The sequence below is a fragment of the Pleurodeles waltl genome, chromosome 1_2 (genome assembly GCF_031143425.1).
Source record: "Pleurodeles waltl isolate 20211129_DDA chromosome 1_2, aPleWal1.hap1.20221129, whole genome shotgun sequence".
Taxonomy (NCBI): Eukaryota; Metazoa; Chordata; class Amphibia; order Caudata; family Salamandridae; genus Pleurodeles; species Pleurodeles waltl.
The window spans coordinates 152,130,708-152,153,752 of record NC_090437.1 but is presented as its reverse complement, the minus strand read 5'-3'; the positions used below and the strand labels follow the sequence as shown (position 1 = coordinate 152,153,752).

At 45.1% G+C, this 23,045-nt stretch overlaps 1 protein-coding gene across 1 annotated transcript in view; it reads right to left on the bottom strand.

Moving 5' to 3' along the window:
• Positions 1-23,045, bottom strand: part of SCARB2 (scavenger receptor class B member 2) — a 420,920-nt gene that overhangs the window by 95,157 nt on the left and 302,718 nt on the right. The window contains exon 7 of the mRNA XM_069236840.1: positions 4,549-4,727. Within this exon, the coding sequence (XP_069092941.1) occupies positions 4,549-4,727 (179 nt within the window). The remainder of the gene's footprint in view (positions 1-4,548; positions 4,728-23,045) is intronic.

The following is a 23,045-nucleotide window of genomic DNA, read 5'->3' as shown; positions in this document are numbered from 1 at the left end:
GCTACTACCAATGTGATTGAGGTATTATTTTGTTCTTTTTAACTTCTAGTGCCCTGCAAACAGAAGGCGTATGACTGGCAAAAATGTGCCCAGCAGGACAAATAAAATTGCAAAGTTTATTTTCTATAACTTTCTTTCATTTTGCCAAGTCTTTTCTCGTTTTGCACTCATGTTTTCTTTTGTTTTCGCTTATGTGCACTGTTCACAAAATATGACAATTACATTATTCTGAATATTGCAAAGCAACATTGTTTCTTATCTGTAATTTCAGAAATTATGCTTTAACACAAAACTGTACAGTACATCCCAATCACTCAAAACAATCCAACCCACTTCAATCCAATCTAAACCACTCACACCAATCCAATCCATTCACACCCATCCCACTCCGATCATCCCAACAACCCAATCTAATCTGCCCCACTCCAATCCAAAACAATCTGCCCCACTCCAGTCTAAAACGATCTGCCTCACTGAAATCTGCTGCACTCCAATCCAAACAAATCTGCCACACTCCAACTGCCCCACTCCACTCCATAACAATTTGCCCCATTTCAATTCGCCCTACTCCAATCTGCCTCACTCCTATCCAAAACAATATGCCCACTCCAATTCAAAACAACTTGCCCCACTCCAATCCAAAACAATCTGCCCCATTTCAATTCGCCCCACTCCAATCTGCCTCACTCCAATCCAAAACAATCTATTCCACTCAAATCCTCTCAGCTCCAATCCAAAATAATCTGCCCCACTCAAATTCGAAACAATTTGTCCCACTTCAAATTGTCTCACTCTAAACTGCCCCACTCCCTTCGAAAACAATCTCCCCCGCTCGAATCTACCCCACTCAAATCCAAAACAATGTATCCCACTCCAATCCTCTCATTTCCAATCCAAAACAATATGTCCCACTCCAATCCAAAACAATATGCCCCACGCCACTTCAAAACAATCTGCCCCACTCCAATCCAAAACAATACATCCCTCCCCAATACGTCCCACTCCAATCCAATCTACCTCACCCCAATCCAATCCACCCAACTCCAATCCAATGCACTCTACACCAACCCAATTTACCCCACTTCAATCCACCCCAACCCAATCCAATCCACCCCAATAAATCCAATTCAGACCAATCAAACCTACCCCACTTCAATCCAATCCACCCCACTCCAAACCAATCCGCCCTACTCAAGTCCAAAACCATCTGCCCCACTCCAATTCAAAGCAGTCGGCCTCACTAACTCTAACCCAAAACAATCTGCCCCACTCACTTCAATCCAAAACAATCTGCCCCACTAACTCCAATTAAAAAAAACTGCCACCTCAATCAAAATCAATCTGCACCACTCCAATCTGCCCTGCTCCAGTCTGCCCCACTCCAATCCCAAACAATTTTCTCCAATCTAAAATAATCTGCTCCACTCTAATCCAATTCACCTCACCCCAATCAAATCCACCCCACCCCACTCCATCCCATCTTACTCCAATCCAATCAACCCCCCCAATCCAGCCCAGTCCAATCTACCCCACTCCAATCCAATCCACCCCACCCCAATACAAGCCACCAAATTCCAATCAACCCCTTTCCAGTCTAATCCACCCTGCTCCAGTCTGATCCAACCACTCCAGCCCAATCCACCTCACTCCAATTCACCCCAGCCCAGTTCAATCCACCCCAGCCCAGTCCAACCCACCCCAGTCCACTCCAACCCAACCCCAGTCCAACCTACCCCAATCCACCTAACTCAAAACAAGTCCACTGCAACCCAATCCACATCACTGCAATCCAATCCACCCCACTCCAATAAAATCCACTTTAATCCACCTCCCCCAGCCCAATCCAGTCTACCGCAATCCACCCTACTTCAATCCAATTCACCCCAATCCAAACACCTGAATCCACCCCACTCCAATCCTCCCCACATCAATCCAATATACCCTACTCCAATCCAATCTAATCCACTCCAGTCCAATCTACCCCTCTCCAGTCGAATCCACCACAATCAACCCCTTCCAATCTAACCTACCCCACTTCAATCTACCCACCCTGATCAACCCCCACCACTATCCAATTCATTGCTATCTAATCCACCCCACTCAATTCATTCCACCCCACCCCAATAAACCCCACTCATTCCAATCCACCTCACTCCAATCCAGTCCATTCCACTCCACCCCATTCCAGTCCACTCCAATCGAATCCACCCCACTCCAATCAAATCCACCCCACCTCAGTGGAGTCCACCCCACTCCAATCCACCCAACCATATCAACCCCACCTCAATCCAATCCACCCCACTCAATTCAATCCACCCCACCGAAATACACCCCACTCAATCCACCACACTCCAATCCAATCGACTCCAGCGCACCCCAATCTGATCCACCCCAATCCAGTCCAAAACACCCCATGTGAATCCATTCCACCTCAATGTAATCCACCCCACTTCAGTCCAATCCATTCCACCTCACTCCAATCCACCCCACCCCACCCTATCAACCCACCTCGATTCAATCCACCCCATCACATCCAATCCACCACTGTCTTATCCACCCCACTCAATTCAATCCACCCCAATATATCCCACTCACTCCAATCCACCTCACCCCAATCCAATACAGTCCATTCCAATCTGGTCTATCCCACTCCAGCCCAATCAACCCCAACTGCATCCAATCCATCCCACCTCAAAGCAATCCACCCCTCGTCCACCACACTTCAGTCCAAACCAAACCAATCCACCCACTCCAATCCACCCCACCTCAATGCAATCCACCCCACCCCAGTCCAACTCACCCTATCAACCAACCTCAATTCAATTTAATCTACCCCACCCCAATACACCCCACCCCCATTCAATCCACCCCACCCCAATACCCCCCACTCAATCCAATCCACCTCACTGTAATCCAATGCTTTCCACTCCACTCCAGCACAATCGGATCCACCTCAATCCAGTCCACCCCACTTGTCCACCCTACCCCCACCTCAATCCAATCCACTCGCCCCAATCGCCCCACCCCATTTCATCCACTTCAATCCACCCCACTATTATCCACCCAACTCCACTGAAATCCACTCCAGGCCATCCCAGTTCAGTCCACCGCACTCCAATCCACCCGACTCTAATCCCATCCACACCCCATGCCAACTCAATCCACCCCACCCCACCCCAATGCAATCAATCCCACTTCAATCCATACCACTCCATCCACCCCACCCCAATCCAAGAAACCCCCACTGCACCCCTTCCCAGTCCAATCCATCTAGCCTACTCCACTCCTATCCAGCCCACGCAAACCAATTCACCCCACTCAAACCCATTCATCCTACACAAACCCACCCCACCCCAAACCATCCCACGGCAGCCACCACACCCCAATCCAATCCACCCCATTTCAATCCACCACACCCCACCATATTCTACTCAATCCACCCCACGCTACCCAAATCCAGTCTACCCCACCCCATCCCAGTTCAGTCCACTCCAATCCAATTCATCCAGCTCACCCCAATCCACCCACTTCAATTCAGTCCACCCCATTCCAATCCTATTGACTGCACTCCAGTCCAATTCACTCCACTCCAATCCACCCCAATCCAGTCCACCTCACTCCACCCCACCCCATCACTCTAATCCACCCCACTCCAATCCACCAGACCCCAGTCCTATCACTCCAATCCAGTACACCCAACCCCAAACCAATCTGATCACCCCAATCCAATCCACCCCACTCCAATGAATCCACCCGCCTTTATCCCACCCCCTCTATCCCACTCTGATCCACCCCACTCTACACCAAACTAATTCTACCCCACTACCTAAATGTATTTTAGCGTATGCCACCCCAGGACACATTCTGTCACTGCACTCTACAACACACTACTCCTCCTACGCCACTTTACAACATTAAAAAAACACACTCTACGACACAGTACCCTCACTCCACCATATGACACTCCACGCCTATAACTTTTAGCCATGCTGAACAGCAGCCACACCGGTGTACAACATGGCAAAATCACATTGACAAAGTCAATAGCTCTTGTGTAGGGGAGACTTGTTGGCTTTGCAAATGCTTTTTTGTTTTTGAAACGGTTATGGGTGGTTGCATGGTAGAAACCGTCTGACAGTCAACGAGTCCTGGGCACAGCACGCACACGTGTCATGAGCGCCCACGCAGAAGACATCAAGAGCTCCCTGTTATTTATGTATAAGTAAACTTACTTAACTTAAGCGTTTTTTAAGAAAAGAAGAAGTACGTTTTATGAGTAAAAATCGTACGGCAACTGTCAAGGAACTAGTGATTACTACTGAAGGAATGTTTATTTTCTCCAAATTTTAGATTTTTTCTAAATTTGCATAAGTTAAGTCACAAATGCACAGTCCCCTAATAACTGTTAACAGATCCAAATGTAACCTGTCCTATATGTCGCTTAAATGTAAAACTCCGATTTCCACTGCCGAGCTATTAAATGTTGCTTTGACTATGCAGAGGCAATGTCAGAGCCAGTAATATGATGTATATTCTGTAAAGTATTACCTTGTTTACACATGCTGATATTCAAAACACCGGAGCCAAGGCAGTTACCCGCCGGAACACAGAATCCTGCATTGTCCGGATTTTCTGTCGCATTGGCAAACACCTTTGCTGGCGGCACGAAGCGGAAAGCGGAGACTCCCTTGACCGTCACGCTGCTCTCATACAACGCATACAGAGATCTGCAAAGGACAGGAAACAGAACAGAAGGCGCTGAATGACTACTACAGACCCCGAGGACAAGGCACCCACACACTGGCACAGTAAAAACACAAAGACCACAACTACATGTTGGCTGCCTCACAAGCTGTATGTTATTCCAAGGTTCAGGGACAACAATAACCAAAAATAACGTGCAGCGACGAGGTATCCACAAAACCAACTGTAAAAAGAATCATACACAATTGCCCTTTCCCACCCTCCTATGCCAAACTCGATTTTTCACCCGAATCGGGATTCCAAATCTTAAACAATACCGCCCACTGTTGGTTATTTCTCAGGGTCGGCTTAAGCGGTGGTGGCGCCGGTGCAGCAAACTTTTTTGCCCCCAACGGCCCAACCCCTTCCCATCCCATGGCCATTTTCTCGGATTCCCTCAATACTGCCCTACAAAAGTGCCCATCATCTCTCCATAGCCCCTCTCACATACATTGAATTTGTTTAAATGCGCTTGTAAGGGCTGACCTTACTGAATCACTCAGCTATTCATATAACACATAGGGCCATATGTATGAACACATTTTCCCATAGACACAAAATGGGTAAAACCGTTTGGTACATCTGGCCCATAGTTCTGATCTTTGCAGCAGGTACTTTTACCCTCAGCGCTACTTTATATCGAGTCAAAACTGCCACTGGACAAAACTCCGATTTCTCTCTAGCAAGAACACGAAACACAAGAGTTACCTTGGCGTTTTATTTGCTTTCTGAAGGCTTCATGCACAAGGAACTTTTCAACAGGTGCTTTTAAATCGCAAGTTTCGTAAATTATTGCGAAACAGCACCCCCCTGAGGTCAGTGACCCCATCCAGTACAGCATCTGGGGCCATATGTACGAACACATTTTCCCATAGACACAGAATGGGCAAAACTGTTTGGTACATCTGGCCCCTGGTGCGGCCGCACCGGTCGCACCGTCCTGAAGCCGGCACAGTTATTTCTCGAATGATTTGTGCAATGTTCTGCCTCAACACAGCAGAATCCGAGTCTGCACACATTATCCAACACTCTGAGGTCCGAATGGTGCGGTATGGTAACTGCGTTCCCCCTAAATACTGCATCCGGCTTTATCCGTGTTTATCGAAAGTAGCTTCGCCGAAAATAATAGCGGCCCAATCAGAAGAGGCCCAACTCAAACCATGCTGAAAAACCTAGGTTAAAATAAAAGGATAGTATGAGGCCTAGGATGGGAACGTCTACACAGCGCAACAAAAAACTTTCCACGCATAACTTGTACAAGAAAGTGTACACCACAGCAGCTGGGCAGGCTGTGTGAAGTAAATGCCAACATATGTCAGTACTAATGAAAGAAAGCTGGAAAGAAAAGCAGTAAAATGTGGCCTCGATCCTTGATTCGGGCGAGACTGGCGTGTATGTGCTGTCCCGACTATGTCTTTGTGATAAACAACACTGCAGAGGAAAAATAAGCATCATTGCTCAGGTACTTTAAACACTTGTAAATTGCAAAGAGCGCCCTTTATTGCATTCCCTCCATGCACAGGCTTTGTGTGCGATTGTTTACGTCCAAGTCCCGTGTTCCTGTAGACATAAAATAACAAAAACAAATCTATATGTATAAATACGTCTTCAAGCAGTTGCACAAGGCTTTGAGCTGAATCAGAGGGAATGTATTTCCAACTTATTTTTTAAGACTGATGCACTATTCACCCGACAAGACGCACTTCTATCTGGTAAGAAAGCCGGGAAAATATTTTAAAGCTGTTCACATAAATACAAATCAGTGTCTGGAACATTTACCAATTATAGCTCCAAATGAACCAGGAAAAACATACATATGGGGCAGGTGTCCGTAATCTTCTATTATAATTTTTACTCATAGACTGAACATTAGAAAAAGTACTAAGCTGGCCAATGGAGGTCATACGTTCAATGTTATAGTTGCTCTCCATCAAAAGTAATGTTTTTGTATGAAGGATAAGGAATCTGTCTAAACTGATTTTTGTGATAGTTTCCTGGAAGACAACTGTTGAGTCAAACATTGCATATTAAAATGTAGGCTGTTCCATAAGAATGGAGGCCTGAGCCGTAAACAACTCCCTTTCTGCTCCTTACTTCTTATCTTAAGTGAACAGGGAGAAGGGTTCACATGTGACCCTAGAGTCGGAATGCCCAGGTCTCAACAGGCCTGGTGGATAATGCAGGGGTTCTGACCACCAGGGTCGGATTAGGATCAGAATTACGGCCGGGTATTCATTAAAAAAAAGTGGTCCACGTTCCTGGATCATGCCCTTTCATGAAGCACCAATAGATTATTCTCACTGGACTTATTTTTATAGAAATGTTTGGTAACTTTAGCATTTTTTAGCTTATAGAGCCAGTAATGTGAGTAAAAACTAGAACAAGTGCATTTTGGCTAGGGACGCTAGGTGAAATATAATGGTCTGATCTGATGAGTATTAAGGTGTTTATTAGGCCTGGGCAGAGTTTGCAGAGATCTGCTACGCAGAACTCTGCGAAGTGCTGAAAAAACTCTGCCGCTCTAAGCGGAGTTCAGTGAGCAGCAGAGTTTTGGCAAGTCGCGCTGTTCGCACTGATTTTCAGCACAGGAGTTTATCCTGCGCTGTAAAATCAGCACGAATGGCATTAAGCGGAGCGCCTGAGGGTGCTAACTTCTCTCTGCTACTCAAGTAGATTTTCTACTCAAACGGCAGCTTCCTCAACGCGAGCAGCAGCTTTCTCACTGTTGAGAGGTTGCGGACTAACGCGACCATTCATGTTCAGAAATCTCGCTCGCACTCGCCAACTTAGCGATTTCTCTGGCTCACACTCGCCAACTTAAAGTGGGCGAGCACGAGAAAAAGCGGTGCCACTTCGCGGAGTTTTTCGTAACTCTGCACAGAGTGGGGAAAACTCAGCGAACTCCTCTAGAGGAGCAGAGTTCTTCACCCACCCCTAGTTTTTATATATAAAGATTCCTCTTTAATTATCATGCTCTGGCCTTTGCAGAATTTTAAAGCATGAACAATGGCCGATTATTATTTAAATATATTTTTGTAGTTCTGTATAGTGTGAACTCATCGCAAGGGCATTGGAGCGATTTGCACGAGCACCAGTTGCATTACAGGAGAGCAAATTTGTTTTTGTTATATGCCTCAGAAGTGATTTGCCCAGAATCGCAGAATGCTGAACTAACACTGGGATACCAACCTAGTTCCCAAGTTCCAAAGTTGGCAGCTCTGGTTAAGGATGCCTCACAGCTATGGAGTCATGGGGGCCACTTCCCACTCATCCCTCCCCAGCCCACTATAGCCTCAGGGCTACGGTCTGGAAGAGAAGGAAAGAACAAAGCTTCTGGGCCGGCCTCGAAGGTAGAGGTGCAATGGGGCTGAAGTGAAGATGGCCCAATGGCCATTGTATCACCAGACACCACCCCCACCAACCCAGCAGAGGCTGCCTTACCCTTTCCGTACCCACCTCAGGAGAGATGGAACACTGCTATTTGTGGTCTGGCAGCCCTACAGAGGTCAAGTTGAAGTGTGCGACAAAAGGCCTACACAGCTGCCAAGAATTCAGATTGCTTATATGTGACAATTTGATAATTTTAGTATAATTAAAACTGACATTCAACGACTATGAGTGACACTTTCTCGAGACAAAATCAAGCAATGAAGATGAGGAAAACATATATAAATATCAGAAATTACACCATTTGAGCAACAACAAACTCTAAGAAGATCTTAAAACTGATGGGAAACACCAGAAATGGAAGGGCACTACATAGCTGCCACGTTTTCAGATTGCTTATGTGTGAGATCTTCATGGTAACGGTGTCCTGAGTGACATTCAAGTGCCAAATGTGTGACACTCAGTGTGACACTTTTGCACATGTAAAACCAAGTAATTTAGTGCACAGAAAGATATTAATATCAGAAAGTGCACCCTTTTGAGCAATGAGAAGCTCTAAAAAAAGATCCTGGAACTGATGCAAAATCCTCGAAATGGAAGATCAGTAGCTACAGTTGCTTTCTAAGACCATCATTGCATATTCATAGTGCCTTTAACCGTGTGGTCGATGCGTCATTCCAATCTGTGTTAAGGTTTACTGTTTTTTTTGTTTATCTGTATTTTTCAAATGTTTATAACTATCTGGTACACTCAATTTAGTATTATCAATGTTACACTGATGTGCTTTATTTCTACTACTGTACTCCCCCAGTGTTTATTATACACCGTTTGCCAACATTAAATGTCAAGATCCATTATCTCGCCAAAAACATATTTTACTCTTTGCTAAAAAAATAATTTAGTAATGCCGTCAGAGTATAAACTGTGACTTTACAAATGAACTACATTTGTTAGTATTAGAAATAAAATGGTGGAGAGATTGCAGACCCTGCTCATGGTTCGGTGTGGCTTGCTTAACTCGGGCCTTCTTGAAAATTATGTTCTGATATCGGTTAGGAATTCTCTTACCGTTACAAATTGGCATCAGAAGAAATTTGCAGAAGATTCTGGCACTCAAGATTATAGAAAAAAAACTGCACAGAGGTCGGCGCCCATTCCTAATGATTCTCCCACATTCAGAGTGCCCGAAGTCCGACTGTTGAAAGGGCACTGTCAGTAACAAGGGGGATGCCCTGACAGGCTGCCCTCACATTACAGTGGCCTGGCGGGGACTGGCGAAGATATTAAGGCTCAGTGGGTCAGATGATTGAGGGCTTGGAAAAACCCTGCCCACAGGAGACTCTTGGGCACCGGCCCATCGGCCAATGCCAGACTGCCCGCCCGCCCAATCCGACCCTGCTGACCACCTTTTGTGGTCAAGCTGGTAGCCAATGAAGCGCATTTAAGACAGGTATGATGTGAATTCTGTGTCTTAATCACATATACTGCTGCATTTTGCAGGCAAGGAACGGGTGGTGGAGTCAGTAGCCTGGGCGGCCTAAATATCAATCAGTTACAGGAGGAGGGGACATGGTGTAGAAGAAATAGGAAGCTAGTTTTAGTCAAATCGGCAGAGGACTTACTATTAGGTCTAACTCTATCACAGCCCCCAGGTTCTTCCTTGGGGCTGCTATGGAAGAGTACTGACCGTGGGATGTCGCTGTCCAGATTTCATACTTCATCCCAACTATAAGAAATCCTGTGTTAGATGCGTTCGACTTCACTTTGCTTTGTGCCATTCAATAATCGAATGCGAGGAAGCAGTTTCTGGAAAGTTATTTTGAGAGAAACCAAACAGATGCCTGCATTTTAAGGAAGGGAGGCCTTCTGTTTAGCAGTTCTAGAGAGGGCTTTCTGTGTTTTTCGTACGGAATTTACTTCATGTTATTATTTTTACTACCTGACATACATGAGCACAAGCTAAACCCTCTTGATCCTTACATTGTCTTTGAGTTTTAAATCTTGATGAAATAGGGACCACGATTAGGGCTGGAGGCAGCCTGAGTCACCCAGGTTTGGCCTAAAGTCTCGGTTTTACTTCGTTTCATTTGTAGCCTCCTCTGGCTCATTGTCAATATCGTAAAAGTGTGAAGAAATGCAGTTACAATTTGGTTCGATTTGTAAAAGAATGTGTGTATTGTTTCCATAAGACTGAAAATTCGGGCCTTGAGTATACATGATATTCATTAATAACAAAGCAAACAAACATTAGCTAGCATTTGCAAAGCAATAGGTCTTGCACATTTCGAACAAGTTGTCATCTTTTGAGGACAGCGTCCATGAGCAAAAACAAAAGAAAACATGAATGGAAACTAAGCAAAGACGATTTAACAAAATAAAATAAAGTTAGCTTTAAAAAATAAAACTTTGCAATTTTGTTTGTCCCACTGGGCACGTTTTTTGCCAGTCGCAAGCCTTTTTTTTTGCAGGGCACTGGAAGTTAAGATGAACAAAACAGTAAGTGGATCACATCGGAAGCATCAGACAGGCACTAAATAGGTTGAAATTATTTAGTGTTTGATCCCTGCTCCACATCAAGGAACGTAAATTATGCCAGACATGCCTTGACGAATTACGAGGCTGTAAAGAACAGTGCCACGCAAACCAACAAATGGTGAGCGACAGTCGGGCTCCAAGCCCTTTCCTGAACACAAGTGTTTCACATGTGAAACATAATGGGGACGCTGGCGACCCCGGAAGAACTGCACAGGTAACTTCTAATGGACCGAAAAAACCCAATTTCATTTAATGACAAGAAATCGCCTTATAACAAGCACTGCCAAAGCCAACAGGTTGCGTCTATATAAAACATATTGGTCTTTTTTTTTTATTTTTATTTTTAGGGTCAAATATGAGCAACAAGGTCTATTTTTGCAGTGCTTGATAATTTCCAAGTAATTTCCTAAATATAAATTAAATTAGTTCTGGGTGGAAAGGTAATACCTTCACCTGCCCCTTGAGCCAGAAGTCGCAAATGTTCCTAATGGAAGGGTGGAGGGAGGGAACAAGAGTCTGTCAATGAGAGTATAGTCAGTAATGTGCCACTCTGGCCCCTGAATCCACCTGACACTCTGAAGCAACCCTCACATAAGAAGGATGCAACTGGGGCAGAAGCTGGAATGAGAACAAGCAGATAAAGGTGGTCCAGCAACAGACTACATAGGCAAAAAGACCGGAGAGCAGAACAAATGGTCGGTCTAAGATGTGAACACATATATGGATTTGGAGGACTTGCCACACAATCCACCATTTGATGCCCAATTAGTAGATGTAAAGTCAGCGAAAACAGTCTTCTGCTCGAACGTTCAAAAGTTTCTAAGTACACGCAACTTGGGCCAGACACGGCAAATGCGAGACAGTGACTTTTCAGTTGTTGAAGATATCACAAAATAAAATAAAATAAAATGATGGACTGAGCGTTGAAACTTTTCAAACACTCACCTCCAGTCACAGATCTGTTGTTATTTTGCTTGCCACGTCACCCCAGTTGAACCCATCTATATACAAATCGGTCTTGACCCTGCTTCCAATGGAGCAGACCAGCCCGAACCACCAAGCTAGGTCCTCCCTGGACAGGATTCAAGCATCTTAGGTCCGGTTTCAGGGTATCACCCTTCATCAGCCAGGCTAGCTTGAATCCAGTGGTGCAGCAAGCAAGGGACCCATGTCTGGGCACACCCTAGCCACTTAGGGCGCACAAGGCAATATTACAAAATAAAATGATGGACGGAGTGTTGAAACTTTTCAAACACTCACCCCCAGTCACAGATCTGGGTTAAATCCATCGTTATTTTGCTTTCCACACCACCCCAGTTTGGACCCAGCTATATGCAAATCAGTCTTGACCCTGCCCCAATCGGAGCAGTCCAGCCTGAACTGCAAAGCCAGGCCCTCCCTGGACAGGATTCAAGCATCCTAGGACCAGATTCAGGGTATCACCCTTCATCAGCATTCAGGACTTAAATAGGGGATCATTTTTCAAAAACAGTTATACTACTTTCAACTGATTAATTTGAAGATGCAACAGGAAACACCTACTTAACATATTTAAATGCAGCAAACCAGGTGTTGATAAGGTTACATCTAGTATCCATGTAGCCAAAGAACTGTTCTCAAAGGACAAGTTACTCAAATAGGGAAATCAAACGTGTACCAGAAGCCCAAGCATCTTGCTTTTTTTGAGGTATGAGGTCATTTATTCTTAATAGGGCTCCTTTCCAACAGAGTTATGCGCATAGTAAGTATGTAATTTGCTCAGGTATTCTGGCGAGCTATTTAGTAGGGGATAAGGTGCCTCCTGAGAATGCAGAGTAAACTCGAAACTGAATACACGTTTTAAAACTTTGAGCTGCACAGAATTAAACAGTTGCACTTTCTACCGCACCTAGGCTTGTTTTCTGCCGACTATGGTGAGGAATAGGTTTTACTCTTCCAAATTTGCTCTAGGGCAATTAATAAAAGAAGTTAAAAAATAGTTAATAAAAAGGAAATTGTGTTTCCATGCCCCTCATGCACGGATGTCGACAAACATGTTCGAACAGCTTGCTGACCATCTTTCTTCTCAAAAACAATGTTTAAGCGTTGCAATCTCTTTGTATCAATGAGTGTAAAAACGTCAAACTAGATGGAAAGGAAAGGAACATTACGTGATAGAATCTGTAAAAGGAATCATTAATATCTCTAGAAAATAGACCCTACAGATAGAAAAATTGAAATTAAGAAACACAGAGCTGCCTGCAAAAGGTAGATAAGGCCTAGATGTATAGCTAAGCCCTGAAGAAATAAGGCCTAAAACGAGCTTAACTAGATGAGATGTGAAATGTCACTGGAAGGAAAGAGGGAAAACCTTGTCTCCAGATGTAAACATACGTTTAAGAGGTGACACAATGCGCACAGAGAAAGCATTCTTCAACCTTTTGTTCTGGAAAAAATTGAAAAATGAGATTAACCATCGATAAGAGAATGTTCATCAGCACATATGCTAATGCAAGTCTCATAAACAGACCAAAAATGGGCACAGGACTAAATAAATCATCTTCTGTGTCTCAAAGATGCAGAGAAAAGGTTAAAGAAAATCCGAAAGAGAAAGAGCATAGTCTAAAGAAATGAAAGGCGGAGAACATAGAATGGATCGCAGATTAAATAAGTAATTGACGAAAATGAAAAGCTTTAGGTAAAGGATTAATGAAATGCTGGAAAATGACTTTCTCAGCCATGGGAAAAGGGGGGCTTAGTCTTTGTATCAGATGCGACTGTGGCTAGTGTTGCTCCGTAGTGTTCAAAGGTTCAAGAGCAATTAAAAGCTAACTGTGGAATATAGGGCCAGATGTTGCAAAGGTTTTTACCCATTCTGTGTCTATGGGAAAAAGTGTTCGTACATATGGCCCATAGTGTGGTTAAAATGTGCTCGATGTGGGAAGAGCTGGGCGTGATGGTTGACGCCCGGACAGGCGGTAGTTCTAACTCCTGTCTTCTAGGCCGCACAAAGGATGAACAGACCAGAATTTGTTCATCTGTATAAATTTATGTTTTAAACACAACACTGGATAATGTAATTCCTTGTTAAGGTTATGAATATGATTTAACACTGAAATTCTAATAAACGTGACTGCTTAAAAACATAACGGCAGCATCTAGCTTTTTAATGGGCATTTGGACCTTGTTCTGCGTGAACCCTGGGGGGCCAACCTCGCTGAAAGGAATTTTACCACCTCGACAGATCTGATGTAACTGTAACAACGTCAATTTACAGCATCATTGTTGGTAGGTAGTTTCTTTGACTCGTGTGGCATTCTAATCTTTATGGCCAAAAGTGCCATGGTAACTTCAGGAGCAACCTTTCCTGCTACCTTAAGGCCATACGTCGAACACTGCCTTGCATACATCGAACACTGTCTTGCATACCTCAAACACTGCCTTGCACACGTCTAACACTGCCTTGCACACGTCTAACACTGCCTTGCACACGTCTAACACTGCCTTGCACACGTCTAACACTGCCTTGCACACGTCTAACACTGCCTTGCACACGTCTAACACTGCCTAGTATGCATACATCGAACACTGCCTTACATGCATACGTTGAACACTGCCTTACATGCATATGTTGAACACTGCCTTACATGCATACGTTGAACACTGCCTTGCATGCATACGCAAACACTGCCTTGCATGCATACGCAAACACTGCCTTGCATGCATACGCAAACACTGCCTTGCATGCATACGCAAACACTGCCTTGCACACGTCAAACACTGCCTTGCATGCCTTGCACACGTCAAACACTGCCTTGCATGCCTTGCACACGTCAAACACTGCCTTGCACACGTCAAACACTGCCTTGCACACATCAAACACTGCCTTGCACACGTCAAACACTGCCTTGCACACTGCCTTGTACACGTCAAACACTGCCTTGCACACACCAAACACTGCCTTGCACACATCAAACACTGCCTTGCACACATCAAACACTGCCTTGCACACATCAAACACTGCCCTGCACACATCAAACACTGCCTTTCATACGTCTAACACTGCCCTGCACACATCAAACACTGCCTTGCATACATCTATTGCCATAGCCTTGGTAACCAAGTTCAGGCGCGTGTTTCTCAGTAGTTTACAACACGTCCTTTCACACACAAACTGCCCTCTTTCTTCAGACATCTGCCCTGCGACGTTTCTATGCTATCGAGCACATCGTCTTAAGAGCAGTCATTAACTTACGATAGTTTAACTAAGCGAAATGCAAATGTTGCATTTTAAAATAAAGAGGAACGCAAACCATAGGGCTCTTAAGGAGGCTTCCACACACCTCATAGGGGATCACTCAGCAGCCCAGTTTAAGGCATCCAAGACCATTCCCGTCACCCTCTGATGTTTACCTGCTAGAACAGAAGGTGAAACCACCTAAAAAATGTTTGTTTTCCATCAAAAGCAACCCCTATGCCTTCTCAATTAGCATCAGCAACTGGGCAAAGGACGATGAGCTTGGGCATAATGTGAGTGATACTTGCATAGCCAGAGTCCTTTGCAAACTCAATGTTTTAATCTTAAGTAAATCCTGCACTAGCATAACAACAGAGGCCCTCATTACGACTTTGGCGGTCTCTTCGAAAGACCGCCGAAGCCGTGGGCGCCAAAAGACCGCCAGTCCTGGCGGTCTGAAGACAGCCAAATTACGACATTGTGCCGATTTCCACTCGATTTCGGTCAGAAGTCTGACACCGTCGGCCGGGCCGACGTCCTGATAGAGGCTGTTGCCACCGCCGGCACCACCAAGCCAACAGGACTTCGCCTGCGTATTACGATCCGTAATATGGCACAGTAGTTTCCTGCATGGCAGTGTGGTTCCGGCGGTGGAAAGCACTGGGATCCATCCCCTTCCGACAACCACCTCGTCGCAGCAGGTAAGTAGATTGTGCGGTTGGGGGTGTTGTGTGAATGTGAGTGGTGTGTGCGTGTGTGTATAAATGGCGGGGGAGGGGGGTCTCTGTGTGTGTGTGTGTGTGTATATAAGTGCGTGTATGCCGAGGGGGGAAGAGGGTGTCTGTGTGTGTGTGTGTGTATGCCGAGGCAGGGAGGGCGTGTGTGTATACAAGTGCGTGTATGCCGAGGGGGGGAGGGTGTGTGTGTGTGTGTATAAGTGCGTGTATGCAGAGGGGGGTTTTGTGTGTGTGAGTGCGTGTATGTTTGTGTGAATGAGGAGGGGGGTGTCTGAGTGTGTACATGCAAGTGTATGTGCATGTCTGAGTGCGTGAATGCGTGTGTATGTCTGCATGTTTGGGTGCAAGTAAATGGGTGTATCTGAGTGCGTATTTGGGTGCGAGTGAATAGGTGTATCTGAATGCATGTTTGGGTGCGAGTGTGTGGGGGTGTATGTAAGCGAATGCGTGGGTGAGAGGGGGTGCAAGAATGTAGGTATGTGGTTGTCTGGGGGTTTGTCTGCCGCAACAGGAATGGTGATTGCTGTTGCCGGGTGCCTGACCACCAGCATTTTTGCAGTGGTACCACCACCACGGAAATGCTGGCGGTCTGCCAAGTTGTAATACAGATGGCGGTATTGCGGCTACCGCCGGAAGTGCTCACTTCTGGCCCGGCGGTCCGACCGTCGTTTTGGTGGTTTGGCTTCGGCAGAAGTTGTAATATAGCGGTCTTTACCGCCGGCAGCGGAAAGACCGCCACGGGCGGTAAAGACCGCCACTGCGAGTCTGGCGGTCCTCGTAATGAGGGCCTAAATGTGGTCCTCTATATTGCTTAAGTTGTTTGTGATGTTATTTAGAATGGTGCAATTTTGCTATCCCCATCCACTCACTGACACATTCAAGTAGACTTCCATTCACTCATCCTTCGTTGCTGCACTATCTCAACACCCCTTCACTCATACACTTATCTACATCCAACTGTTAACTACTTCTCACAATCACCGACTTCACCATCAACACCACAAATGTGAGTTCGTCAGTCAAGGAATACAAATTTCCATTGACAAAAGACCAAGGGCCTGATTTAGAGTGTGGAGGATGGGTTACTCCTTCTCAAAAGTGACGGATATCCTGTTTGCTGTATTACAAGTTGGTTATATCCAATAGCACTTGTAATAAGATGGGCGGGATATCCTCACATTTGTGACAAAGTAACCCATCTGCCAAACTCTAACTCAGGTCCTAAGTTTACCTTTGTCAATACTTTTTCAGGTGGTTTCTCTCATGATCTGGCAGATTCCTTACCAGGCACCAGACTGAATGTAGAAAACCTATCTAAATGTAATACCATGAAATTGTACTAAAATCTAAACAAAATTAAGACGGGAGGAGGGAGAATGGCAAGGAATCTGTGGGAAGATAGTGTACCTGAAAACACGTTATTGAAGGTAAGTAACTTGTTCCTCTGAAGAACTCTTCTTACCCTAGATCCTTTACTCCATGAACAAGTCCAAAGCAACACCCCATGAAAGGGGGTACATGAGTGCCAGCAAACCAGGAAGTCACATAGATCTACCTTGGGAAAACTGACATTGCTTAACGCCCGAGAAACCAAGTAAAAGTGATTGGCAATTGTGTGAAGCAAAGACCAAGTTGCAGACCGACAATATTCTGTCACTGGAAAACCCTTGAACAACACTGTGGAAAACTGCCATGACCCTAATGGAATAGGCCCAGATACCTTCATGAGGTTTGTTCTTGGCTGGAGTATAGCAAATCTTGATAGAAAGGGTTGCTCACAGCAAAGTAATGCACACAGCCTTTACATTTTGAACAACATTGAAACAAATAAAAACCTGGTTATCCACTCTGTACTGTCTCCTCCAGTCAACGCAGCACTAGAGTTTCCTGCTATGGTTCAGCCACTTAGGCCTCTCTTATTCTTTAAATGGGGGAGCAAAATAGAAGGTGAAAAACAAGAATCACTGCCTGGCCTTGGTAAACCTTTCTGCATAAAAAGTAATGCAAGGGGGGAATACCAAAAGGGTCAGAAATACGCTTAGCTTGCAGGTAGAAGTACTGCCACCACAAAAGCAGTTTTCAAAGTCAACACTTGCATGAGTCAACTGTGAAAAGGTTCAAATTACAAAGTTATAAGAAACGTAAGATCTACATTTAAGTTCTACTAAAAAACAAAAGGCATGAGAAGAATTGTGTAACAAATGTGGATGCCATGGATGACCTGAATAAAGAAAGTTGATCACGAAAGCACAATGATATAGATAACATATAGCCATTAACAGTTGAAACTGCTAAGCAAAATAATGCACAAATCAGAGAAGACCCGGCAGGTGAGCCCAAGGGGTCTATACCTTCTGCAGTGCATGGGACATACATTTATCCTAATGGACAGCATAGACTAAAATGGTGAAACGCAGTCCGTTGACATTGCTCAATCGCAATGCATGGAGCCTGAGTGGACTAGGGTTGTGATGAAGGACCGAACCATTGATCAATGACAACAGATATGCTCTGTCTGAAAAGTGAGGTAAAGTCCAAACATCAAGTACCAATAGATTATTTTTTCATTCTTCAGGGCAGTGAGGATCATTCGAGGTATCTCAGCCAAACATCTAAAGTATTTGTATCCGAAGGGGGATCGAAGGGAATGCATGCAGCATACCATGGTCCACCGCAGACAAAACATCTCCCAGTGCGCCTTGGAGTGGAAAGTACAGTGCAAAAAAGAAGGACCACTTCCCTTTGAGGACAAAAGCAAAGAGGTTGATACATGCCCCTACCAAATGTGAAACATCTCCATCATTATTAGGATAAGTTTCCATTTATGGTCCTCCAAAGATAACCTGCCAAAGCATCCACCTGGATGTTCAACACCACGGCTAGATTTGTAGCCACGAGATAGACTCTGTGTTCCAGCTACCAATGAAACAGGTGAAGTGCCTCCAAACCAAGGACATGGACCCCACTCTACCCTGTGTATTCAAATGGTGGGTCACTGTGGTGTTGTTGACACAACTTACATCAGCTTGCTTGTAAAATAGGAAAGGAAAAGGTTCAAGGCAAGGTGGATGGCCCAAAGTTCCAGCATATTTATGTGAATGCCTTATTCTGCCGGCGACCAAAGGCCATAAGTTGTCATTTTTCTCAGGTGACTGTCCCATCCAAGGGAAGACAAAATATCTGACCTATCATAAGACTGAATAGCACATCTACCAACTGATATCACTAAAGCAGAAATCCTCATTGTGGCAGAAAGATCTCAATGGTGTTGAAGCCACTGGCTCTTCAGGCACCATTCGAGGGGCCTCATCCACCACAGAGCGTGAGAAGCAATGGGGATACACGAGGTAATAAGCCCCAAACGCAGAGCACTTTAGTGTTAAGGAGATTTGCTTACCTCTGAAACATAGCACTCATTTCTTGAATATCCAGGTTCCCCTGAGGCTAGGGAAAGGCCACATACAGACCATGTCCTGTATGGCTCCAAAAAAGATCAGATGCTGAATTGGGGAGAAATGGAACTTGTAATGAATCATGGAAAACCTGGTGAAGGAGTTTAAGGGTGCACCCCAAGTGGTTAAAGACCAACAGGGATAAGGTTGCCTTCATCAGCTAGTTATCTAGTAGGGAAAAATGGATGGCCAACTGCTAGAGAAAGGTGGTAAACACAACCAAAACCTTAGTGGAAATCGACAATCATGAGGCTTAAAGGCAGCATCACGAACTGGTGGTGTTTGGATTTCACCACAAATGACGGATAGTGTCTTTGACCCGGCAGGACAGTGATGTGAAAGTAGACACCCTGTACATTTAGAGACACCATCCAGCCCTGCCGGTTGAGGGCAAAAAGGAGCTGACTTGGAGACAACATCCTAATTATGTCCTGTGTGAGGAAAATGTTTAGCAGTCCTCAAATGCAAAACAGTCAGGAGGCCCTAATCCTGCTTGAGTAACTATTTCCAAGGCACCCTTAAGAATCACATTAAGACCTCTTTCTCCAAGATCCAGGTATGAATTGTGCACTGATCTGTGGTAATACTCCTCTCCTTCAAATATCCAGAAAGGCAGAGATCTCCTTCTGAATGGAAACTGATGTACGGGGAAAGATCAAGTAAAATAGTCTGAGGCCCTATCTCTGACAGCTATTGGGACAGGTAAGGTTAGCATTTGGGTCCATCTCTTCCATGAAATGAGTCACAGAACTGCTGTGGGGGCTGAACCAGTAGAGGCAGTTTTCTCTGAATGGAAGGCTAAGTTCTTGTGGAGCCACCACAACAGATAATCTGTTGATGGAATTGTGTGACAAGAGAGAAGTCTAATGGAACTTTAATCTTCTTGAACAATCCAAGTAGGTGTTTGCCTTCTCCCACGAATGTCTTTCAAGATCGAATTGCATTTCCATGAGGGCAGCCTGTACATCCCCAGAGGAGACTCTAGCACTCAGGATCAGTTCACTTAAAGCCACATTTGAAGATCTATTTGGAGGCATCAAGGTTTATCTCTGACCATCTGTGGAAATGGCCTTTTCATCTGTTCAGGTATGGTAATGAGAGAGAGCTTATCCATCTCCCAAAGTTCATAGACATTTGTGTCCAAGAGGCAGAATGGGTTGGAGGTATGCAGGGTGAGCCTCCCTGACACACCTTCGGTTCTTTAGTGTCCACATGCTTGGACCAATGGTCTGGAAGTGCAGTTGAAAATGGAATTCGTTCAGATTGGCAAAGGAAGTGTGCACAACCAAGACTTACAGTGAAGGATGGGTCAAAACAAAATTTTGATTGATATATCCAGGACTGTGGCAGCATGCTATCTGCTAGTGAGAAGAGGTTCTCCCGTGTAGCAAATATAGATTCAAGGGGGGCTCATTAGAAGACAGATGACACTCTAAAGTATGAGAAGATGGCTGTCAGGATATTAGGCTCCATAGCCTGGCATACCACAGCTGTGAATAAAGAAATGCTTTCCAAATGGGACTCTGAAGGAGCATGAATAGCCACTGACATTCTGGAGGTCAAAATAAAGCCCTCCATCAGTATACTGTGTAGGAGGAGGTTGACATTGTCTGACCCATGTTCATCAGTATGCTGAACTCTAAGGTTGTCATGTCCAGAGCATTACAATCAGAGTCATAAGGCTCCACTAGGTGGGTGAATGTTTGATCCATAGAATGAGGATCTGCCAATGAATTGCATTCAAAGCATATTTGAAACTTTTTCTGGCATAAATATGGATCTCATCTGATTTAACAAAACCCAGTTGAACAGTTGTGGTCAAAGCCCCAGAAGGAGCACCCTGAGCCAAAGAGGAGGCCAGCAGTGGATGCACTGGCACCACTGAAGTCACAGTCACACTGTGAAGGAGCGTCAAAGCCAGTGTCTGACGTGACACACAGTCTGGAGGCATCAAAGCCTGGGATCTGCCTCACCCTTGTATGTCACAGGGTGCCCAGACAGAGGAAGACCACAAGAAATATAACATGGCTTGATGAAAGCCTTCCACCTGTAGGTGGTCAGTCGATGGAACTGGAAAGTCCTGTAGGAGGGAGGAAGAGGAGCTCGGCATCAAGTGATGATGCCAGGAAAATCTCTGCCTGAAGAGGAAGATTAGGACTCATCCCCCCCTGCGACTCTTTTTATGTTTTTTTGTAAGAAGAAACTTTAGAGAATGGCTCCCAACCTGGTGACTTACTGTTTGGGAGTTTCCTTACGGGCCTGAGCAACAAGAGCTTGGCCCTTGTTCACTTACGGTGTTGAGGTGAGTGTATGAACACAGCTCGCAGAACAAAGGGTAGTGATCCATCCACAGATATCACACGGGGTATCTTGGAGGTTGGAAGGAGACAATATTTTCAGCAAGGTTTAAGCCTTGACTCCTTCGGACGTGGTATCTGCCCGCTTATCACTGGGGTGGGGCAACATCCACCAGTAGCACAGAGTGCAGGTAACACAATCTTAAGCGCCTTGGGACCCATGTGTTGCAGGAGAGACGCATGCCTAGGCAAAAACAACAACATTTTCGTCCATCATTGCCAGGAAGAGGCTGGGCTGGGCCACCTCCTCAGGGATTTACCTGACCACAGTGAGGTTTTATTAACAGCCATTATCAAGTTTTCATATTTTTGAATGCAACTATATTGGAGACTACGGGCAAAAAAAAGTCCAGTGGCCCAGTAGACTAAGGACCTCCACAACCTTTCTTACCCCCTCCATTACTATTTGTCGTCTGTAATGGGAGCTATCAACTCTGAAATTAGTGTGGTGAAGGAAAGAAACAGCTCTGCTCAGTGGCCTTCAGTTACAATGCCTACCCCCACCTAAGCTCTGAGTGGCACTTGTAGCACAATGAGTTTGGGTAAGGTTGTGCCAGAGTCTGATTGAGCGATCACCGCAGAAAGCAATTCAATTAATATTTCTAAGGTGAGTAGACTAGTGAACCAAGACGCTGGTCAAGTAGATCTTTCCAGTGTGGTCGCCATTACTTCCATTGAGTTGGTGGAATATAACATTGAACCCCTTTCTCAGCTGAATTGACCTCCTCTTCAAAGATGCAGAAGGAGTAAGACCAGGATCTCAAAAAGGAAGACTTTGCCTAACTCAGCTCCAATCATAAGGCCCAGCTGTCCTTCCCCTATTTATGTAGATCAAGAAAGTGTGAATTAACCCCTTGTAGCCGATGTAAGTTAGACAACGAAAGCCCACATTGTTGGTTTGTTTGTCATGCTGGAACTACTGCTAAAGAACTTGAGAGAGAATTTCCTCACTAAACCTGAGCAGGGGATAGGTTATATAATGGCATTCCCAGGTTTGCCTCTGCCTAAGCCATTGGTAGAGGCACAGTTGAGGGGTACTCAACCTGCATTAAACTCAAATTTTAACTATGACGCCCTTTAACAAGGGGCGGGCAGTTCTTCAGCTACTAATTCATCCAGCAACAATTGCTTCTCGGCCCCATCAACCTCAGCACCTGCCAGGTCTGTCCCGCCTTCAAATAATTTGCAATGTTTGCTACCGAAGGGCAAAACACCAGCACATACCACTCTGCATCAGCAGTTATCTACATCTCCCCCCAGAGTTTACTTCTTTTGTTATTATTCTCAGTCAAGTTCCTCTTTTAAATCCAGCAAAGAGGGAATTCTAGCTAAATCTGAAGCATACAGTCATGCATTGGATTAGAACTAACTCAGGCTGGGCAGATGACCTCTCAGCAGAGACCCTGTCAGTTAGGAGAGTGCCAGGGATAGGTCGTGAACCAAAATCTTCCCCAGGGGATTGCTTTGTTGTTAATTTTAGAAATCCATGGACGATGGGGAAGTTAATTGCAGCTTTGAAATATTTGGCAGATGACCAAGGCCGAATTAGAGCTGTTCTTCTGGCATTCTTTCATAAGCTCCCACAGTCCCTAGGTAGGGTGGAAGAAGATGCCCAGCA